We start from the raw sequence: 19,806 nt of genomic DNA on the forward strand, positions 1-19,806 counted from the left end.
CTGAAATCACCTCACTGAGCACAGACTGAGAATCAACCCTGATTTGAAAGGTTTAGGTTTCCCTTTTCAAATTAGGCCATTAAAACAATTGAAATATAATTTTATAATGGAGGATTGTTTACAGTGTTCCTGTAATACAGTACAGTAAACGTATTAATACAACTTAACATTCTTATATTTTAATGAGTATTTTGTTCAAGTTACCTTCTGGTAAATGTTCTGATAAAATAAATATTTTTTGTACATTTCCTCCCTTTTTCTGTTAATTATCACCTTTAGTTGTCTGCTCAGCCTGACATCTCTGCAGCTGAAAAGAAGCACACACCCCCGGCGGCACAGTGGCGCAGTGGTTAGCACTGCAGCCTCACAGCTCCAGGGACCCGGGTTCGATTCTGGGTACTGCCTGTGTGGAGTTTGCAAGTTCTCCCTTTGTCTGCGTGGGTTTTCTCCGGGTGCTCCGGTTTCCTCCCACATCCAAAAGACTTGCAGGTTGGTAGGTAAATTGACCATTATAAATTGTCACTAGTATAGGTAGGTGGTAGGGAAATATAGGGACAGGTGGGGATGTTTGGTAGGAATATGGGATTAGTGTAGGATTAGTATAAATGGGTGGTTGATGGTCGGCACAGACTCGGTGGGCCGAAGGGCCTGTTTCAGTGCTGTATCTCTAAAAAAAAAACTAAAAGAACACCCCTGTTAAACATGTCAGACGCCAACGCTGCACTTTACCCCAACCAGAAGATAGTAGGTCTGAGAAATCTCATTACTCATAACGATAGTGTTCTGGTTCGCTGAAAAATTTGGTGTTGACTGCCAACTTATGTGATTTTTCTTCATCTTTGAGATTAAAGGCTACCAAGTAACGTAAGAAATAGGAGCAGGAGTAGGCAATTCGACCCCTTGAGCCTGCTCCGCCATTCAGTAAGATCATGGCTGATCTGATTGTGGTCTCAACACCACTTTCCTGCCTGCTCCTCATAACCCTTGACTCCCTTGTAGATCAAAAATCTGTCTGACTCAGCCTTGAATATATTCAATGACCCAGTCTCCACTGTTCTGTGGGGAAGAGAATTCCAAAGATTAACCCTCTGAGAGAATAAATTCCTCCTCATCTCCAGCTTAAATGGGAGGCCACTTATTTGGAAATGTGCTCTCTAATTCTAGATATCCCCCACAAAGGGAAACATCCTCTCAGCATCTGCCCTGTCAAGCCCCCTCAAAATCGTATACGTTTCAATAAGATCACCTTTCATTTCAAAACTCCAATGAGTATAGGCCAAAACTGCTCAACCTTTCCTCTTAAAACTTCCTTTATCCCAGGAACCAGCCTTGTGAACCTTCTTTGAACTGCTTCCAATGCAAGTATATCCCTCCTTTAATAAAGAGATCAAAACTGTATGCAGTACTCTAGATGTGGTCTCACCAACAACCTCCAGTTGCAGCAAGATTTTCCTGCTTTTATACTCCATTCTTCTTGCATTACAGGCCACTATTCCATTTGCCTTCCTAATTATTTGCTGTACCTGCATGCTAACCTTTCGTTATTCATGTGCAAGGACACCCAGATCCCTCTGTACCGCAGCATCTAGGGTCTCCATTTAAATAATATTCTGCTTTTCTATTCTTCTTACCAAAGTGGATAACCTCACATTTTCGCACATTATACTCCATCTGCCAAATTTTTGCCAACTCACTTAACCTATCTATATCCCTTTGAAGACTCTGTGTCTTTTTCACAACTTGCTTCTCGCCTACCTTTGTATCGTCAGCAAATTTGGCTACAATACACTTGGTCCCTTCATCCAGGTCATGAATATAGAATGTACATAGTTGAGGCCCCAGAACGGATCCCTTTAGCACTCTGCTAGTTACAGTTTGCCAACCTGAAAATGCCCCATTTATCCCAACTCTCTATTTCCTGTTAGCCAAGCCTCTATCCATGCTAATATATTACCCCCCAACACCATGCGCTCATATTTTGTGTGGTATCCTTTTATGTGGCACCTATTGAATGCATCGACTGGTTCCCCATTTAATCACCCTGCTTCTTGCATCCTCAAAGAACTCTAATATATTTTCAAACACTTCCCCTTTCATAAAACCATATTGACTCTGCTTGATTGTATTATGATTTTCTAAATGTCCTGCCACTACTTCCTTAATGGATTCCAGCATTTTCCCAATGACAAACATTAAGCTAACTGGCCTATAGTTTCCTGCTTTCATTTACAGTTTTCCAATACGCTGGGACCTTTCCAGAATCTCGGGAAGTTTGGAAGATTGCAACCAATGCATCCAATATTTCTGCAGCCTCTTCTTTTAAAACCTTAGGATGTAGGCCATCCAGTCCAGGGGACTTGTCAGCCTTTAGTCCCATTAGTTTTCCTAGTACTTTTTCTCTAGTGATAGTGATTATTTCAAGCTCCCCCCTCCCTTTTGCCCCTTGATTTTCTAATATTCTTGGGATGTTTTTACTGTTTCTACCGTGAAGACAGATACAAAATACTTGTTCAAAGTCTCTGCCGTTTCCTTCTTTCCCATTATTAATTCCCTGTCTGATCCTCTAGGGGACCAATGTTTACTTCAGCTACTCTCTTCCTTTTTATAGACTTGTAGAAGCTCTTACTATCTTTTTTTTATTTCTTGCTAGTTTACTCTCATTTTCTAATTTCTCCCTTTTTTTATTCATTCTTTTCTGGTTTCTAAAATGTCCCCAATCTTCTAGCCTACCACTAGTCTTTGCAGCATTGTATGCCTTTTCTTTCAATTTGGTACAATCCTTAACTTGCTTAGTTAGCCATGGATGTTTTGTCCTTCGCATAGAGTCTTTCTTTCTCAATGGAGTAAGAATTTAAGGACAAGACGCTGATTAATTTGCCAGCCTCAGATCAGTACACAGTATTGTCCGTAGTTAAAATGCACACCAGCATGTACAAAATGTTCTACAAATTATAAGTCATCGTTGATCCCGGAAAGCACAGGAATATTCAAAACCAGTCCATCTACTGATTTCTAAAGTTCAAAGAAACACTGATCTATTTTAATCTTTTCCGTCACTGCAATAAAGCTACCTCTTCAATTTGCACAAGTGTCTGCCTCCATTGTCTCTCTTTGCAGTCAGTACCACACATTGTTCACCCTTTATGTTAAATCAAAACTACCTGTACACAGTCTCTCTTCTGAGTGTGAATTAAGGAGTTTGTGGGCAAGTTAAACAATTTATTAGGGTTCTGTTTATCTGCACCCTTTAGAATTTTGAAAACAACAATGTGATCTTCCCCATACTTTCTTTTCTCCAGTGCATATGCACCCAGTTTCCAGTCTCTTCTCATAATTCACATGTCTAATCTCTAGTATCAGTTTAATTATTTTTTTCTCCATTTGGGGCCAAACTAGTATTGTATATAGGCTCGCTTACTGGACTCCACTTCGCAAGATCTTTTTTGCCTTCTTTACTGCTGTCAGATGCTGTTAATGGTTTCAACAAGTTATCCACCAGATGCCTTTCTTGTGTTATAGTTCATTATTGTTCATTTTAGAGGTAGATGATCAGCCATGATCTAGTTGAATGGCGCAGCAGGCTCGATGGGCCGAATAGCCGACTGCTGCTCCTATTTCCTATGTTCCTATATTCCCCTTCATCAGTCACATCACTTTTTATTTGCCTGCATTAAATAGCATCTGCCACTTGTGACCCCAATTCACTTAACTCTCCAAATTTCTATGGACCAAAAGAACAAGCATGCATTTATGTAGCAACTTTATGACCTCAGGACATCCCAAAGCACTTTACAGCCAACGAAGTACTTTCTCAAGTGTAGTCATTGTAGTAATGTAGGAAACACAGTAGCAAATGTTCTCACAGCTTGCTGCCACAAATAGCAGTGAAATAAATGATCAGATCTTTTTCTTTTTATTTATGCATGGGATGTGAGCATCACTGGCAAGGCCAGAATTTATTGCCCATCTCTAATTGCACTTGAGAAGGTAGTGGTGAGCCACCTTCTTGAACCGCTGCAGTCCATGTGGTGCACTCACAGTGCTGTTAGGGAGGGAGCTCCAAGATTTTGACCCAGCGACAGTGAAGGAATAAGCAATATCATTCCAAGTCAGAATGGTGTGTGGCTTGGAGAGGAGCTTGCAGGTGGAGGTGTTCCCATGCGACTGCTGTCCTTGTCCTTTTAGGTGGTAGAGGTTGCAGGTTTGGAAGGTACTGTCGAAGGAGCCTTGGCGAGTTGTTTTTTTTATTTTTTTTTATTCGTTCATGGAATTTGGGTGTCACTGACTAGGCTAGCATTTATTGCCCATCCCTAATTGCCCTTGAGAAGGTGGTGGTGAGCCGCTGCAGTCCTTGGGGTGTAGGTACACCAACACTGCTGTTAGGAAGGGAGTTCCAGGATTTTGACCTAGTGACAGTGAAGGAACAGCGATATAGTTCCAAGTCAGGATGGTGTGTGGCTTGGAGGGAAACTTGCAGGTGGTGGTGTTCCCATGCATCTGCTGCTCTTGTCCTTCCAGGTGTAGAGGTCACAGGTTTGGAAGGTGCTGTCGAAAGAGCCTTGGTGAGTTGCTGCAGTGCATCTTGTAGATGGTACACACTGCTGCCACTGTGCGTCAGTGGTGAAGGGATTGAATGTTGAAGGTGGTGGATGGGGTGCCAGTCAAGCGGACTGCTTTGTCCTGGATGGTGTCGAGCTTCTTGAGTGTTGTTGGAGCTGCACCTGTCCAGGCAAGTGGAGAGTATTCCATCACACTCCTGACTTGTGCCTTGTAGATGGTGGACAGGCATTGGGGAGTCAGGAGGTGAGTTACTCACCGCAGGATTCCTAGCCTCTGCCTGCTCTTGTAGCCACAGTATTTATGTGGCTGGTCCAGTTCAGTTTCTAGTCAATGGTAACCCCCAGGATGTTGATAGTGGGGAATTCAGCGATGGTAATGCCATTGAACGTCAAGGGGAGATGGTTAGATTCTCTCTTGTTTGAGATGGTCATTGCCTGGTACTTATGTGGCATGAATGTTATTTGCCACTTATCATCCCAAGCCTGGATGTTGTCCAGGTCTTACTGCATCTAGACACGGGCTGCTTCACTATCTGAGGAGTCGCGAATGGTGCTGAACATTGTGCAATTATCAACGAACATCCCCACTTCTGACCTTATGATGGAGTTGCTACAGTTCATTTTGTAGATGGTCGACACTGCTGCCACTGTGCACCAGTTTTAGGCATTAGCTGAGAGGCAGATGTTGACCAGGACACTAGGAGAATTCTCCTGCTGTTCTTCGAATGGCCTACTGCTGCTCCTATTGACATCTGCTTGAGAGGGCAAAGATACTTGGTGCAATTTTGCCATTGTAGCCCCTTCCTCACCAATTTTTATCTTTAGCAAATACAAACAATTTGATTTCTGCCCATTCCCAAATCATTTATGTACAATGTAAACAACTGTTGGCCGAGATCTGACCCTGAGACAGACTGCTAAAGACTTTCCTCCATTCTATTATGGCTCCCAGTACAAAAGCAATAAAACATAAAATCTGCATTAACAGTAATTGTAAATTACTATGATGAAATTATGTACTCATGATTGATGCTTCATGGGTGGAGGGGAGGAAGAAATTGTGCTAGGGTAAAGTGTAGTTCTTTTATCTCTGTGTCTAATGTATTGTTAACAAAACTGTCACTGATATTCAAACAAGAGAGTTGTATTTTAAGAATGATTAATCAAAATGTTCTGAGTGTTTCCACAAATAGCAAGTGAAAACCATTTAAAATACACAACTTTTCATTAAAACATTATTGCTGTTATCTACCACAGAAGTGATTTATTCCACATAGTTATATGTTACTGCAATGTGACTCCTCATCTGATACTGTTTAAGTGAGAAAATATGGAGTAATTGTAGAGCCGTTTTTCAGAATTGAAAGAGCTTAATACAGACGTATAAAGGGATAATCACTCCTTTTAAGTTAAACTGGGTGTAGGTATTTTTTCTTAAATGTTGCATGTCTGTGTCAATGTGCAATGTTAAAAGCTAGAGTAATTTAGCATATATGTTCTACTTCTGTTCCTAGAGCAAATAAAGCCAATTTTATTTTTTTTCACCAAGTAGTGTGACTGAAATAAAATCTTCTTAGAACATAAAGATCTTTTTAGTATCAGTAAGTGTTGATGCTGCATGTACATTTTTTTCCTTATGTTCCAACACCCTCCCACTTCCCGGCTATTCTGCTTCAGATATTCATTTTCATTCAGGATGATCAGGCAGTCCAAGATCATAGACTTGCCCTTAGTCATCATCTATTTATTTATGTATCCATTACACTTCAGGTGTCACGCTCTCACACATGTAAACTTCTGTGTCACACATAAAGAAAATATTTTTTAAAAAACAAAAGCAATTCAGTTATTTTCCAATTCGCAACTGATGAGGTTGTACTGCTAAAACTTTAGCAGAAATCTTTTTTTTAAACGCAAACAGATTGTTCCCAGTTTCAGAGCTAAGCGCTATGAAGAGACATTAAGCGAGCTAAACAAATTCGTCTTCAGGTTGTTGATAATATTTGTAAAATAATGAACATAATTGGCCAAGTGGATGCCATGAGATATTGTATGAAGAACCTAGGACATGAATGTCAAGGAATATAATATAATTAATTAATAATGCTCCCATATATATGGTAACTGAGATTGTGCCCATACAAGGAAGGAAATGGCAAAACCACTATTCCATAGCCATTTTCCTAGGGTGGGATTTCTCATCGCTGATTGGAATATCAGAAATCTTCAACAACTGTTTTAAAATAACTAATGCAAACAATATGGCCTATCCAAAAAATTCTGTCTCCCATATGTGAAACCAAAGTTTCAACATGTTTTGGTGGTGTTACAGTGGACGTCATTACTTACTCCAAATATTCAACTAGATCAGACTTGTATTGAGTAACTACTTGCTTCATACTGCAACTTTTCCATTGATGCTTACTTTTAATTGGTTCATGATTTCTTTGTTGGTACCACATCCTTCCTTTGTTTTTTTGTGTTTCTGCTTCTAAACCTCAAAATGGCAGAGGATGCACAGCATTGCTGATTGCACTGATTCAGTTATGTGGTCCATGTCACTAAACGTAATCACCTTATTCGAAATCCAAGCAAGCAAACTTCCTCCCTCTCCCCTCCCTCTACTAGCATCACTTTTAAAGCAGCAATCCATGCAGTTTGTCAAAATATTCATCTCATGCAAAAGAATGCAATCTTTCAGGTCTAGCACCCAGATACAGTTTGTATCTCATTGATTGTAAATATCTGCAACAATCACAACAATTTAGAATGGATAAACTTTGACAAGTTACTTGCGCTGATCATATTTCAGAGTAAAATCTGTCACTTCATCCCTTGGTTTTGCTCAGGACTGTGAGACAATAGATTTGAATCTAGCTAGTATTAATATGCTATACAAATCTACAATAGATTGGAAGTGCAAATTAGGCATTCACAGGGAACACTAGTTGTAGAATCAGGCCTACAATGGTGTTGCCTTGTCTCCAGTCTGCCCGCTGTGGTGGCTGTGAGCGCAAGATTGTGGAATCACTCCTGTATGATTGTATTGGGGTAAAGGCGTGGGAGTGAGACTAGCTGAGTTGCTCCTACAGAGAGCCAACATGGACACAATGGGCCAAATGGCCTCCTTCTGTGTTTTTAATTTAACACTTTCTGGTTACTCCATGAACTGATTTAGGCAAGCTTGTAATATTAATCACAAGATAATTACAAATGAGACCCATCTTAATACATCTATCGAGAACAACCTTGCATACTCCCCCCATCTTTGCTACATCTAACTGTTTCTTAACTTATTCCACATTTTTTGTATCCACATTCCAACTGTTGATCATTTTGTGTGGAGAAGAACCTTCTGACATCTGCCATAAGTTTAGCTTTAACTATTTTGAACCAAGTAACTTGTCAAAGTTTATCCATTCCAAATTGGAGTGATTGTTGCAGATATTTACAATCAGTAAAATACAAACTGTATCTGAGTGCTAGACCTGAAAGATTGCATTCTTTTGCATGAGATGAATATTTTGAGAAACTGCATGGGTCTTACTCTTGCATTTTTATATTAAAGTAGGATTAACCTTTTCCATACCATTTATATCTTATATGCCTCTATAAGACCACCTCTTGAACACCTCCTGTCCAGGCTGAAGTCTTTCCTAATGACCAGAACAGAACGCAGATGAAGACATTTGTATGATCAGCTGTTTCGGCTATTGAGCTCAATATTCTATTAACTTTGTTGATCACTGCTTTGCAAGGACACGTTATGCCTTGAGTCACCGAACACTGCTAGGCCTCTTTCAACTTCATTGAAAGCTATTTCAGTGCCATTCATGAAGTCTATGTGCTGCCTATTTTCCTTTCCATGTGCAACATTTTATACTTGTCTGCCTTAAATTCCATCTGCTATTTTTCGGTCCATTCAAATATTTTGTTTAGAACAAAGAACAGTACAGCACAGGAACAGGCCATTCGGCCCTCCAAGCCTGCGCCGATTTTGATGCCTGCCTAAACTAAAACCTTCTGCACTTCCGGGGACCGTATCCCTCTATTCCCATCCTATTCATGTATTTGTCAAGATGCCTCTTAAACGTCGCTATCGTACCTGCTTCCACCACCTCCCCCGGCAGCAAGTTCCAGGCACTCACCACCCTCTGTGTAAAGAACTTGCCTCACACATCCCCTCTAAACTTTGCCCCTCTCACCTTAAACTTATGTCCCCTAGTAACTGACTCTTCCACCCTGGGAAAAAGCTTCTGACTATCCACTCTGTCCATGCCGCTCATAATTTTGTAAACCTCTATCATGTTGCCCCTCCACCTCCATTGTTCCAGTGAAAACAATCCGAGTTTATCCAACCTCTCATAGCTGATGCCCTCCAGACCAGGCAACATCCTGGTAAACCTCTTCTGTACCCTCTCCAAAGCCTCCACGTCCTTCTGGTAATGTGGCGACCAGAATTGCACGCACTTTTAACTCACTTTTTAATTTTTGAACTGCCTCCTTTAACTCCGCTGCCCTCTTAGTTTGGTACTGTGTACAAATTTGACCAGTTTACCTTGAGTTTCCACATTCAAGACATTGATATAAATTAAAAAGATTACTGATCCCAAACAACTGAGTCCTGCTGGAGAATTACATTGAGTTGACGCCGTGAAGTCAATGCAGTTTGGAGGTTTGTACAATGTGTATATTGAAGAGTAGTTTAATGTTGTGCCATTCTCAGTGGGAAACTGCACTGGCAGAGAACACCAGTTGTAGAATCAGGTCTACAGCGTTGTTGCTTTGTTTCCATACTGCCCACCCTGAGAGTGTTGCTCCTAATTGGGAGCACAAGACTGTGAAATCACTCCTCTAAAGCCACAATGGTAAGTATGATGTCTTAGAGTTTCTCTCCTGTATCTCTGTTTTTTGCATGTTGTACCTATTTAAACAATTTTTTTATTTTAAGATTTATCAGTTATTAATTCTCCACAGGGACAAGCTGATCTGCTGAAACATGCTAAAATTGAAGCATTGGACAACCTAAAGCAAATCCATTATGCTGCAATGTCTTGTGGTCTTAACAAGCCAGGGACTGGGAATGCAGAATCATCCAAGGCAAGACGGAGCCTGGAGGCCATACCTGAAAAAGAAAATGTAGATATGGGAGCTGGAGACCAAGTTGTTGAATCTCAGCAGAATGCAACCACTCAAAAATCTGTCAAAGCTGCCAAATGAATATAACCATATAGAATATTTGGTTTGCACTTCAAAGCCTTCTTGGTTGGTTGGTTTTAGTACTTTGTAAATCTTAAGGCACAATTTGAGGGCTCAGAATAATGTGACAAATGGAGCTATGAATGTAACACTTCTTCAAGTGAAAATATACTACTAGTGTTGGAAATATACTACTGCTTCAAACAAGTAGTGGAGTTGCCATTAAATGTTCATCTGCCAAACAAATATGTATATATGTCACAAAGAATTAGTCGAAGTGTAACTTTTTTTCTAGTAATTTATGCTGCCATTTTACATTCTTTTTGTAAATGTAACATTTCTCTAGATACCTAAAATTCATGTCTGCATTTGATTGAAAAATAGTAATTATACAGAAGAATATGTAAAGTATATATAAATACAATGAGGTGTGTGTAGCGATGCTACCCAAACATTGTAAAGCTTGTTGAGCCATAAATGGAAGCGTGTATTATTGATTGTGGTCACTGAAGCTTCAGTGCACTTTATGACGACCATTAATCAAGGGAAAGCTGGAAAAGTTTTGTTGTAAATCCTGTTTGTTCAGAGATAATTGTTAATGTCAAAAACCATTTGAAGTGCTTGTACCCAGCGTCTGGTGACCAAATAGGCAGCAGCTTTTAGCAGGTTGTTATATATAGTTTCTATTTTGTGAAGTGCAAGTAGAAAAGTTAGGCTTATTAATTTCCACAAGGAAGGATTTCAATGCCAGTAAAGTTGTTAATGCACAGCATTGCCAGCAGCTATGATCTTGTATATTGTCTAATGTACATGATTCACTGGGATGGAAGAGACAAACTTTTACCTCTCTTTCCCTTCTAGCCCTATGAATCACATGAAAACAACAGTGTAAAATCAAAAAATTGTTAGCATTGCCAGTGATGGCAACCCTGAACCAATTAAACTGGCTTGGTTTGTTCAGAGCAAGGCAGAAATAGAGTTTTTTTTTAAAGCCAATTGAAACTCATAAGAGCTAGTGGTCTAGTTTGCAAAACAGCATAGTTTTTGCTGCAGATTTTTGTTCAGATTCCTAAGCTCATTACAACTTGTTCAAATCATAATTTATGCTTATGCTGTCAGTGAAAAATGAGAAAAGAACTAAGGAAACCTTTTTCAGAAAGTCACTGTTGTAGCCTACCCTGAAAGAAACACAGAAGAGTATAGGAACATCGGACAGCTCCAGAAAAAGGACCCATACAGTCCACCTGGCTGGTCATAAAAACTATTACCCTTGAATTGCCACTGCCTCAGATATTGACCCTATTCTTCCTTAAACTTTTCCAGATTCTGCCTTCACCAGCTACCCAGGCATTTGGTTTTACAAATTCACTAACCTCTCTGCAAAACAGTTAAATGTAAATGGTCTGTGCACCTCCACTCTCTTAATCTTGAGCTGTGTTCCCAGCTCCAGAGTTTGCAGGAAACACAAATGTATTATTAGATTTCAATTGATCTATTCCTTTAAGAATCTTGTTTAGCATCGACCGTAAGCTTTCTGTTCTAACCAATCACGGGCTCTTAAACCACTTCTTGCAGCGAGAGGGAAGATTTTCCTGTTCTTGCACCTGAAGTAAAGGATTGCCTGGATGCAGCACACAGAGGAAAATTAGGTGGGCTCCATTAAATTGTGCAGTTCTCTCTGCCCAAACTTCCTCTAAGAATTGTGGCTATTTGGTCCTTTACATTAAACACAATGAAAGAAACATCTGCCCTGTAATGCCCTATGCTAGGTTTCAGTTTGGTTGGCCTTTCCTGCTTGCTTTTAACACCTGCATATCCTTGGTGTAGTATGGCAAACTGAATTGAACAAAGAACAGTACAGCACAGGAACAGGCCATTCGGCCCTCCAAGCCTGCGCCGATCTTGATGCCTGCCTAAACTAACACCTTCTGCACTTCCGGGGCTCATATCCCTCTATTCCCTTCCTATTCATATATTTGTCAAGATGTCTCTTAAACGTCGCTATCGTATCTGCTTCCACCACCTCCCCGGCAGCAAGTTCCAGGCACTCACCACCCTCTGTGTAAAAAACTTGCCTCGCACATCCCCTCTAAACTTTGCCCCTCGCACCTTAAACCTATGTCCCCTAGTAACTGACTCTTCCACCCTGGGAAAAAGCTTCTGACTATCCACTCTGTCCTTGCCGCTCATAACTTTGTAAACCTCTATCATGTCGCCCCTCCATCTCCGTCGTTCCAGTGAAAACAATCCGAGTTTTTACAACCTCTCCTCATAGCTAATGCCCTCCAGACCAGGCAACATCCTGGTAAACCTCCTCTGTACCCTCTCCAAAGCCTCCACGTCCTTCTGGGAGTGTGGCGACCAGAATTGCACGCAATATTCTAAGTGTGGCCTAGCTAAGGTTCTGTACAGCTGCAACATGACTTGCCAATTTTTATACTCTATGCCCCGACCGATGAAGGCAAGCATGCCGTATGCCTTCTTGACTACCTTATCCACCTGCGTTGCCACTTTCAGTGACCTGTGGACCTGTACGCCCAGATCTCTCTGCCTGTCAATACTCCTAAGGGTTCTGCCATTTACTGTATACCTCCCACCTGCATTAGACCTTCCAAAATGCATTACCTCACATTTGTCCGGATTAAACTCCATCTGCCATTTCTCCGCCCAAGTCTCCAACCGATCTATATCCTGCTGTATCCTCTGACAATCCTCATCATTATCCGCAACTCCACCAACCTTTGTGTCGTCCACAAACTTACTAATCAGACCAGCTACATTTTCCTCCAAATCATTTATATATACTACAAACAGCAATGGTCCCAGCACTGATCCCTGCGGAACACCACTAGTCACATCCCTCCATTCAGAAAAACACCCATCCACTGTTACCCTCTGTCTTCTGTGACTGAGCCAGTTCTGTATCCATCTTGCCAGCTCACCTCTGATCCCGTGTGACTTCACCTTTTGCACCAGTCTGCCCTGCGGGACCTTGTCAAAGGCTTTACTAAAGTCCATATAGACAACATCCACTGCCCTTCCCTCATCAATCATCTTCGTCACTTCCTCAAAAAACCCAATCAAATTAGTAAGACACGACCTCCCCTTCACAAAACCATGCTGTCTCTCGCTAATAAGTTTGTTTGTTTGTTTCTAAATGGGAGTAAATCCTGTCCCGAAGAATCCTCTCATAGTTTCCCTGCCACTGACGTAAGGCTCACCGGTCTATAATTTCCTGGATTATCCTTGTGACCCTTCTTAAACAAAGGAACAACATTGGCTATTCTCCAGTCCTCTGGGACCTCACCTGTAGCCAATGAGGATGCAAAGATTTCTGTCAAGGCCCCAGCAATTTCTTCCCTTGCCTCCCTCAGTATTCTAAGGTAGATCCCATCAGGCCCTGGGGACTTATCTATCTTACTGCTTTGCAAGACACCCAACACCTCCTCCTTTTTGATAATGAGATGACTGAGACTATCTACACTCCCTTCCCTATGCTCATCATCCACCAAGTCCTTCTCCTTGGTGAATACTGATGCAAAGTACTCATTTAGCACCTCACCCATTTCCTTTGGCTCCACGCATAGATTCCCATCTCTGTCCTTGAGTGGGCCAACCCTTTCCCTAGTTACCCTCTTGCTCTTTACATATGTATAAAAAGCCTTGGGATTTTCCTTAATCCTGTTTGCCAATGACTTTTCATGACTCTTTTTAGCCCTCCTAACTCATTGCTTAAGTTCCTTCCTACTGTCTTTATATTCCTCAAGTGCTTCATCTGTTCCTAGCCTTCCAGCCCTTACAAATGCGTCCTTTTTCTTTTTGACTAGGCTCACAATATCCAGTGTTATCCAAGCTTCCCGAAACTTGCCAAACTTGTCTTTCTTCCTCACAGGAACATGCTGGTCCTGGAGTCTAATCAGCTGACGTTTGAAAGACTCCCACATGTCAGATGTTGATTTACCCTCAAACAGCCGCCCCCAATCTAAATTCTTCAGTTCCTGCGTAATATTGTTATAATTAGCCTTCCCCCAATCTTGCACCTTCACCCGAGGACTACTCTTATCCTTATCCACAAGTACCTTAAAACTTATGGAATTATGGTCACTGCTCCCGAAATGCTCCCCCACTGAAACTTCGACCCCTGGCCGGGCTCATTCCCCAATACCAGGTCCAGAATGGCCCCATCCCTAGTTGGACTATCTACACAGTACCCCAGGTGTATTCTTACCAGTGCCTTGTAGCCACTCATAACTTTCTGGAATTTCAGCTCTGTCCATCTGGGTATCCATGCCAAGATCCAGTTAGGTTTCTTACTGCTGCTCAGATTGCACTGTTTGTTTCAGTGAGCTAATCACCGAAACTCTAGATCACTCTCTGTGTTGTTTCCTATAATGTAGAGCCATTTTGTTTATGTTCCTACTGTTTATTTTCATTCCCTAATCTTATTATCTTGTAATTGTCCACATTAAATGTAATTTGTCATTCAATGGCCATCTTCCTAACTTATCAAGATCTTTTTATAGTTGGTTTGACTCTTCCCCATTGTTTATAACGTAGGACACTTTTGTCTCTTCCCTAGCAACTGATCCTTGTGGTATCCTGCTAGTGATTGCTTTCATGTTGACACAGCTCCATTCACAACCTCCTTTTACTTGCTCTGGTTTTGTAATTTTCAGTCCACGTCAGAAGCTCTTCAGAGTCAATGAAGTAATTTTGAAGTGTAGTCACTATTGAAATGTAGGGAAACACGACAGCTACGTTGTGCACAACAAGGTCCCACAGACAGCAATGAGATATATGACTAGTAAAACAATTTTTAGTGATGTTGCTTGAGGTTAGAAATATTGACCAGGATAACTCCCCTGCACTTCTTTGAATGATATGTGTTCTTTTATATCCAGCAGAGAGGACAAACATGACCTCAGTTTAACATCTCATTCAAAAGACGGTACCTCTGAAAGTACTTACTCTCCTGAGGAAAGCATCATGTTTTCTCTAATAAAAAGTTTATCAAGTAAATGCCGTTAAAATATATCCCTCCTAACATTTCTACTATATAGCCTTAACTGGTTGCATTCCACAGATTTATTTTTTCTTGGATTCAACGCAAAAACACTATAGAGATAGATTTTCATCGTTACCGACTGGGAGCTAATCTGATGGAGCAGATTACTTGCTTATTATAGAACCTACCCAGTTGAAATCATAGGAATGAAAATTGTGAGGGTTCTATAAAACGCTTATGATACCTTTCATTAGATTATCACTCATGCAGTGAAGACAAAAATCTACCTCTGTTTTACCAAATACTTATCTATGTCTATACATTATAACTTTAAATCCTATTTCTAACTTTCTGTTTATCCAGGTCTATTTTGAAGGAGTTAATGACAGCAAAAACTTTTTGTAGTTAGTCTCCTATATATTTACTCGGGGCAAAGAATCGCTAATCTAATTTGAGATTGGGTTTGTTCTGCACCTGTGCTCTGCAGTTTGATACACATGATCCAAGTCAGATTGCTTGCTGACATCTACTGATATTCAAAATGTGGTCTCATTAATGATCTACACAAGGTTAAAAAAACTTTTTTTCTCCACTGAAAACAAATACTAGATTTACCTGTTGACAGCTACTTTACATATACCAGAAAGGTTCACTGAATGATCAATAATCATTCTGCAAATTTTTCAACTTTTGTCCACCTTTGCCAATGAGCACCTCTTGGGGTCATCTGCTGTTATGGTGCATGTCAAAAATTCAAATCGTGTAATAAATGGCCCCTGTGCCTCGATAACTTTAATAAGAAATGTGAAGAGCAATAGGACCTAAAATGCCATCGACTGAAAAGCCAGTTTTCGATCTAATTAGCTAATTTGAAATTAGTCCCATGAGCCTTAAACCTTATATGTGAAGTGTTATTGAATGCCCTTAGAAAATCCAATTCGATCACATCCACCAGAATGTCCTTGTCAACCAATGGCATTACCTCCTCAAAAAGTTTTGTTGGTGTTGTGAAATACAGCATATTGCTTCTAAAAATCCATTGACAATTCATTATGTCCATTGTTTCTTTAGATGAACATTAGCATAATCCTCTAAAATGCCCAAAAAAGTCCTGCTACTGATTTGGATACTTCATCTATAGTTCTTGGATTTTTATGTGGTTTTAAATGTTGGGTAAACCTTTACTTCTCCGACTTCCTGTAAACGGGGTAAATTTTAACTTCCACCTTTGGACAGTAAATTCAGTGTTACAGATCAGCCACCTCTTATACACACCACCTGATTTTGCTTTGCATTAGCTAGGTGTATAATGGGTTAAAATAAAACTTGAAATCTCTAAAAACACAAAGTAGATCATCTATTTATTTTTCCGTTTCTTAAGAGATTCTATTACGTATCCATCTGTTTAGAGTGCCCTGTACGTTTAAAGGCAAATTTAGCAAGGTGGAAAGCTCAGCTTCATAAGTCAGCAGCAGAGGTCAGAGAACTGTGGTTCTATCTCTGGGTATTATTGCCCTATCTCTGAAACATTTTCCTGTCTTTGATTCGTTGAGTTTCTTCATGGCATGTTCTTTACTAACGTTCACATTTATTATGGATTTTTGAGCTCAGTTGACTGGATCTGAAACGTGTGTATGTGTTCAGAGGAGCTGAAACTTTTTATCGAAGTATATTTTCTGACTCCACAATAAAGAGAAGTTGGTCCACCCACCACTAAATTGACATACTGTACATTTAGGGCAAGTATGAGGATATTGCACGGTGTCCATAATAATTTATAAAATGTTTGTTTCCATTTGGAGGATCATCTGAATAAATCATGTCTTGTTTTGGCCCTCTTCTGTGCTGTAGAATTGCCCTGCTGATCCTGTATCTGTACAGAGAATAGATGTTAATTTTAAGTAAGCTTTACAATGTCATTTACAAACCTCAAGTCAGAAGTACAGTAATGGGCCTCAATCCAATGAATCAAACAATTGATAATTTGAATACAGGAGGTTGGGTATTCATTACTCTAGTCTGCCATCAAACTCGCTTCCCTCAAATGGGTGTATTTTGCCAACTGGACCACAGACATCTATCTTATAAAGGATGAAAAAGGTTACCTTGAATAGCTCTCCACACTTGAATTGCACCTTCTTTTGCTTAGTCATCATGTGTTTGAACCAAACATATAGCCTAATGCATATTTCTGGCTGAGTGTGACAGTGATCGGTATCATCAGAGAAACAGTATGCTTCTTAAAGGACTCACTGTAAACTTAATGTACTTATTGATCCATGATTCAGCCACTGAGATATATGACTTGTAAAAAAAACCCTGCAGGAAGCTGATTTTATTAACGATATAAACGGACAAGGAGCATCAAAATCTTTATAGATTTATTTTTTGTTACATGACTGGCTTTGAAATTCAATCAAAACTTGGCGGAATCACCCTAGTAATGGTAATAAATTGCTTTGTATTGCAATTCTATATTAAGATGGAACTGCAGCATCAGTTCACAATTCTGCAATAAGACCATCTGATCCTAACAATGTGCTCTTACTAAGTTCTCATTGAATAAGGGGCCTTTTTTGAGTTGTAAAAGGCACCTATATACATAAAAGTGGAATTCAGAGTGCAGTGGGGAAGTTGATAAATTTTAATCAAATACCTTATTTTGGCTAACTTCTGGACATAATGAAGAAGCATTTGAAGTTGTTGAAAAATATAAAAGAAAGCTGCTATATAAACAAGTCAGATTCTACTGGAAAATGGTTACAATCAGTCAGCACATCAAGGTTTCTGAAACACAAGTCATGCTGTATGGGGACAAATAAATTAAGGCATCTAAAGGTTTAGAATTGATTTTGAGATTGAGAAATCCTTGAAAATTCTAAATTTGTTCACCCTTTGTAGACTGAATATTATTTGCAGGTTACAAAAATGTAATATATATTTTCATCATATATGTATATATATATACATAAGATATGTAAAAATTAGACTTCTAGGTATTGCAAAAAAGAATTATACCATTATGATGAATGTGATGATTATGTCTAGTAACTCTGAATTAGGAACCTGAAGAACTGAAAACTAGTGCTTTGCTACCATGCAGAAATATTACTGGAGTTTTCAAAGGATTGATTTTGGAGGGAATGCCTGATTTAGTCCTCTGTTCTGTTACCTGTGATATGATGTCAAGTAACTTCTGTCTGTTCACCTCTGTCAGTAGCACTGAATTTGTAACTAACATAATCATTTCTGATTTCTTACCAAAAAATTATTTCACTAGCGCTTTACTTACTATTATGGGAACTACTGGATTGTAAAAACAAATGCCATAATTTTGCTTAGAAATGCGACAATGTGAAAAAAATGTTCATTTTTTATTATTAAAAAGGAATTTGAAACTAACTGTTCTGCTTTAATACAACATTCATATAAAAACAAAAAAGTAACAGATCATATTTGTCAGAATAAAATGCTGTTTTCCCAAAGCAAATGTGTTATTATTTACTGACCCTGATAGATATATTACACACAGGTAATATTAATGGAAAAGTTTTATTAGTAAGTGTTACGACCAGGTGAGAAAGGTGTCTAGGGGTTTTTTACTGTCTTCACCTATTCTTATTGTAACAGGGTTTAACTTTAAACACACTGTGTTTTGAGCTCCCCTTTGTGAATCCTTGTTCATAGCTTTCCAATTGTAGGCAAAGAAATGATCACAAACAGGCCTTCTTCGGTTTAAAGAAGAACGGTGAAATTTATTAAACCTTAAACTTAAACTCTAATACAGTTAACACCAACGGATATACGACGCACCCATGCCAGCATGCACATGCAATATACGCATGCAAATAGGGACAGAAAAGAGCAGAAGAAAATTAAAATGGAGAGGTTTAAGGCAGTCTCTAAAGAGGGTTTCTTGTTACTGTTTCTGTGTTGCTAGATCGCCGTAGAGTCCTTGATTGTGGACAGCTCTTATTTTTTATTGGGGGCCCAGTATTCTTCTTAAACATTGTTCACTCTAGGAGACATTTCTCTCTTGGGGTTCATATGTTTTCAATGGTTTCCGAAGCTGATGAGAGCAGACAGGAGAGAGGTGTTCTCACTCCAGGAGCTAACGGCCTTCTGAGTTCAAAATCAAAAAAACTCCAACAGTCAGCCAGTCATGTGACCAAAGTGATCCGACCCATCTGTTCGTCATTTCGGCCATTTTAGCAGTTAACCTGGAATGCTAGCCTTTCCACCTTCAACGTCTGGATTAAATTGGAGCAGGGAATATCTCCTTTGTCCTTTGAAGTACTTGTCTGTTGATATGCTAATGTCTCTCTCCAGCCAAAGTCTCAAATTGTTTTTAAAAGAAAATTCTTTCTTCACCAACAATCGTTTAAAATCAGTGTTCATCTGACAAAATTAATTTTCCTCATTCTTGGCAGGTGGGGGGTTTGCCTGACATCTCCACACCCAGGGGAATGAAATGCGATTTGAAGAAAAAGCAGGGTTTGAGAGAAATATAAGATACAGAAAGAAAAACCATACATTTCTCTAATTCATTTCCAAACATTCATCAATCTTAAAGCCTATTAAAAATGGTCTTTTCTGGGTGCCAGGGCTGTTTTAATTTCCCCTTTTTTTCTCAGGATTGTTAGTAGTGGGTGGGTCTATCCTGAACTCTCTGATTGATTTCTGACTGTGGGGGAGGATACTTTGTTAATCTCCCCTTTGTTCTCTGGGACACTCTTACCTGCAGGTATTTGTGCAGATGTGACTGCACTCTCCTGTGACACTTCGACGAGGTGAGGCATTACCCTCACGGTTTCTGTGCCCCCTAGAGGTCTCTCTTTGTCTCTGCAGGTTCCTGTAAATGCTGTTACCAACTCTGGTTGGGTGCTTCTAGAGTCTGCATTTACATTGGAGGATGTAGGGTCTAACCTTTCACATTTTTCGGGGTTGGTTGACTGGACTGTAGGGGTTTTCATCCGGGATTCCTCCTAGACTTCCTTTAACCTGCCCTCTTGGTAATTTTTTTCCCCTTCTCTTTCTAAACTT

General features: G+C 39.9%; 1 protein-coding gene across 2 annotated transcripts in view; it reads left to right on the forward strand.

Moving 5' to 3' along the window:
• The window catches only part of LOC137347347 (inactive phospholipase C-like protein 2), a 362,127-nt gene extending 343,894 nt beyond the window's left edge, over nt 1-18,233 (forward strand). For both annotated transcript variants that reach the window (XM_068011820.1, XM_068011821.1), the window contains exon 6: nt 9,537-18,233. In XM_068011820.1, coding sequence (XP_067867921.1) covers nt 9,537-9,779 — 243 coding nt within the window. In that variant the 3' untranslated portion in view covers nt 9,780-18,233. The remainder of the gene's footprint in view (nt 1-9,536) is intronic.
• Nucleotides 18,234-19,806: the final 1,573 nt, after the last annotated feature.

Source organism: Heterodontus francisci, chromosome 2 (assembly GCF_036365525.1).
Source record: "Heterodontus francisci isolate sHetFra1 chromosome 2, sHetFra1.hap1, whole genome shotgun sequence".
In the NCBI taxonomy this organism is placed as follows: domain Eukaryota; kingdom Metazoa; phylum Chordata; class Chondrichthyes; order Heterodontiformes; family Heterodontidae; genus Heterodontus; species Heterodontus francisci.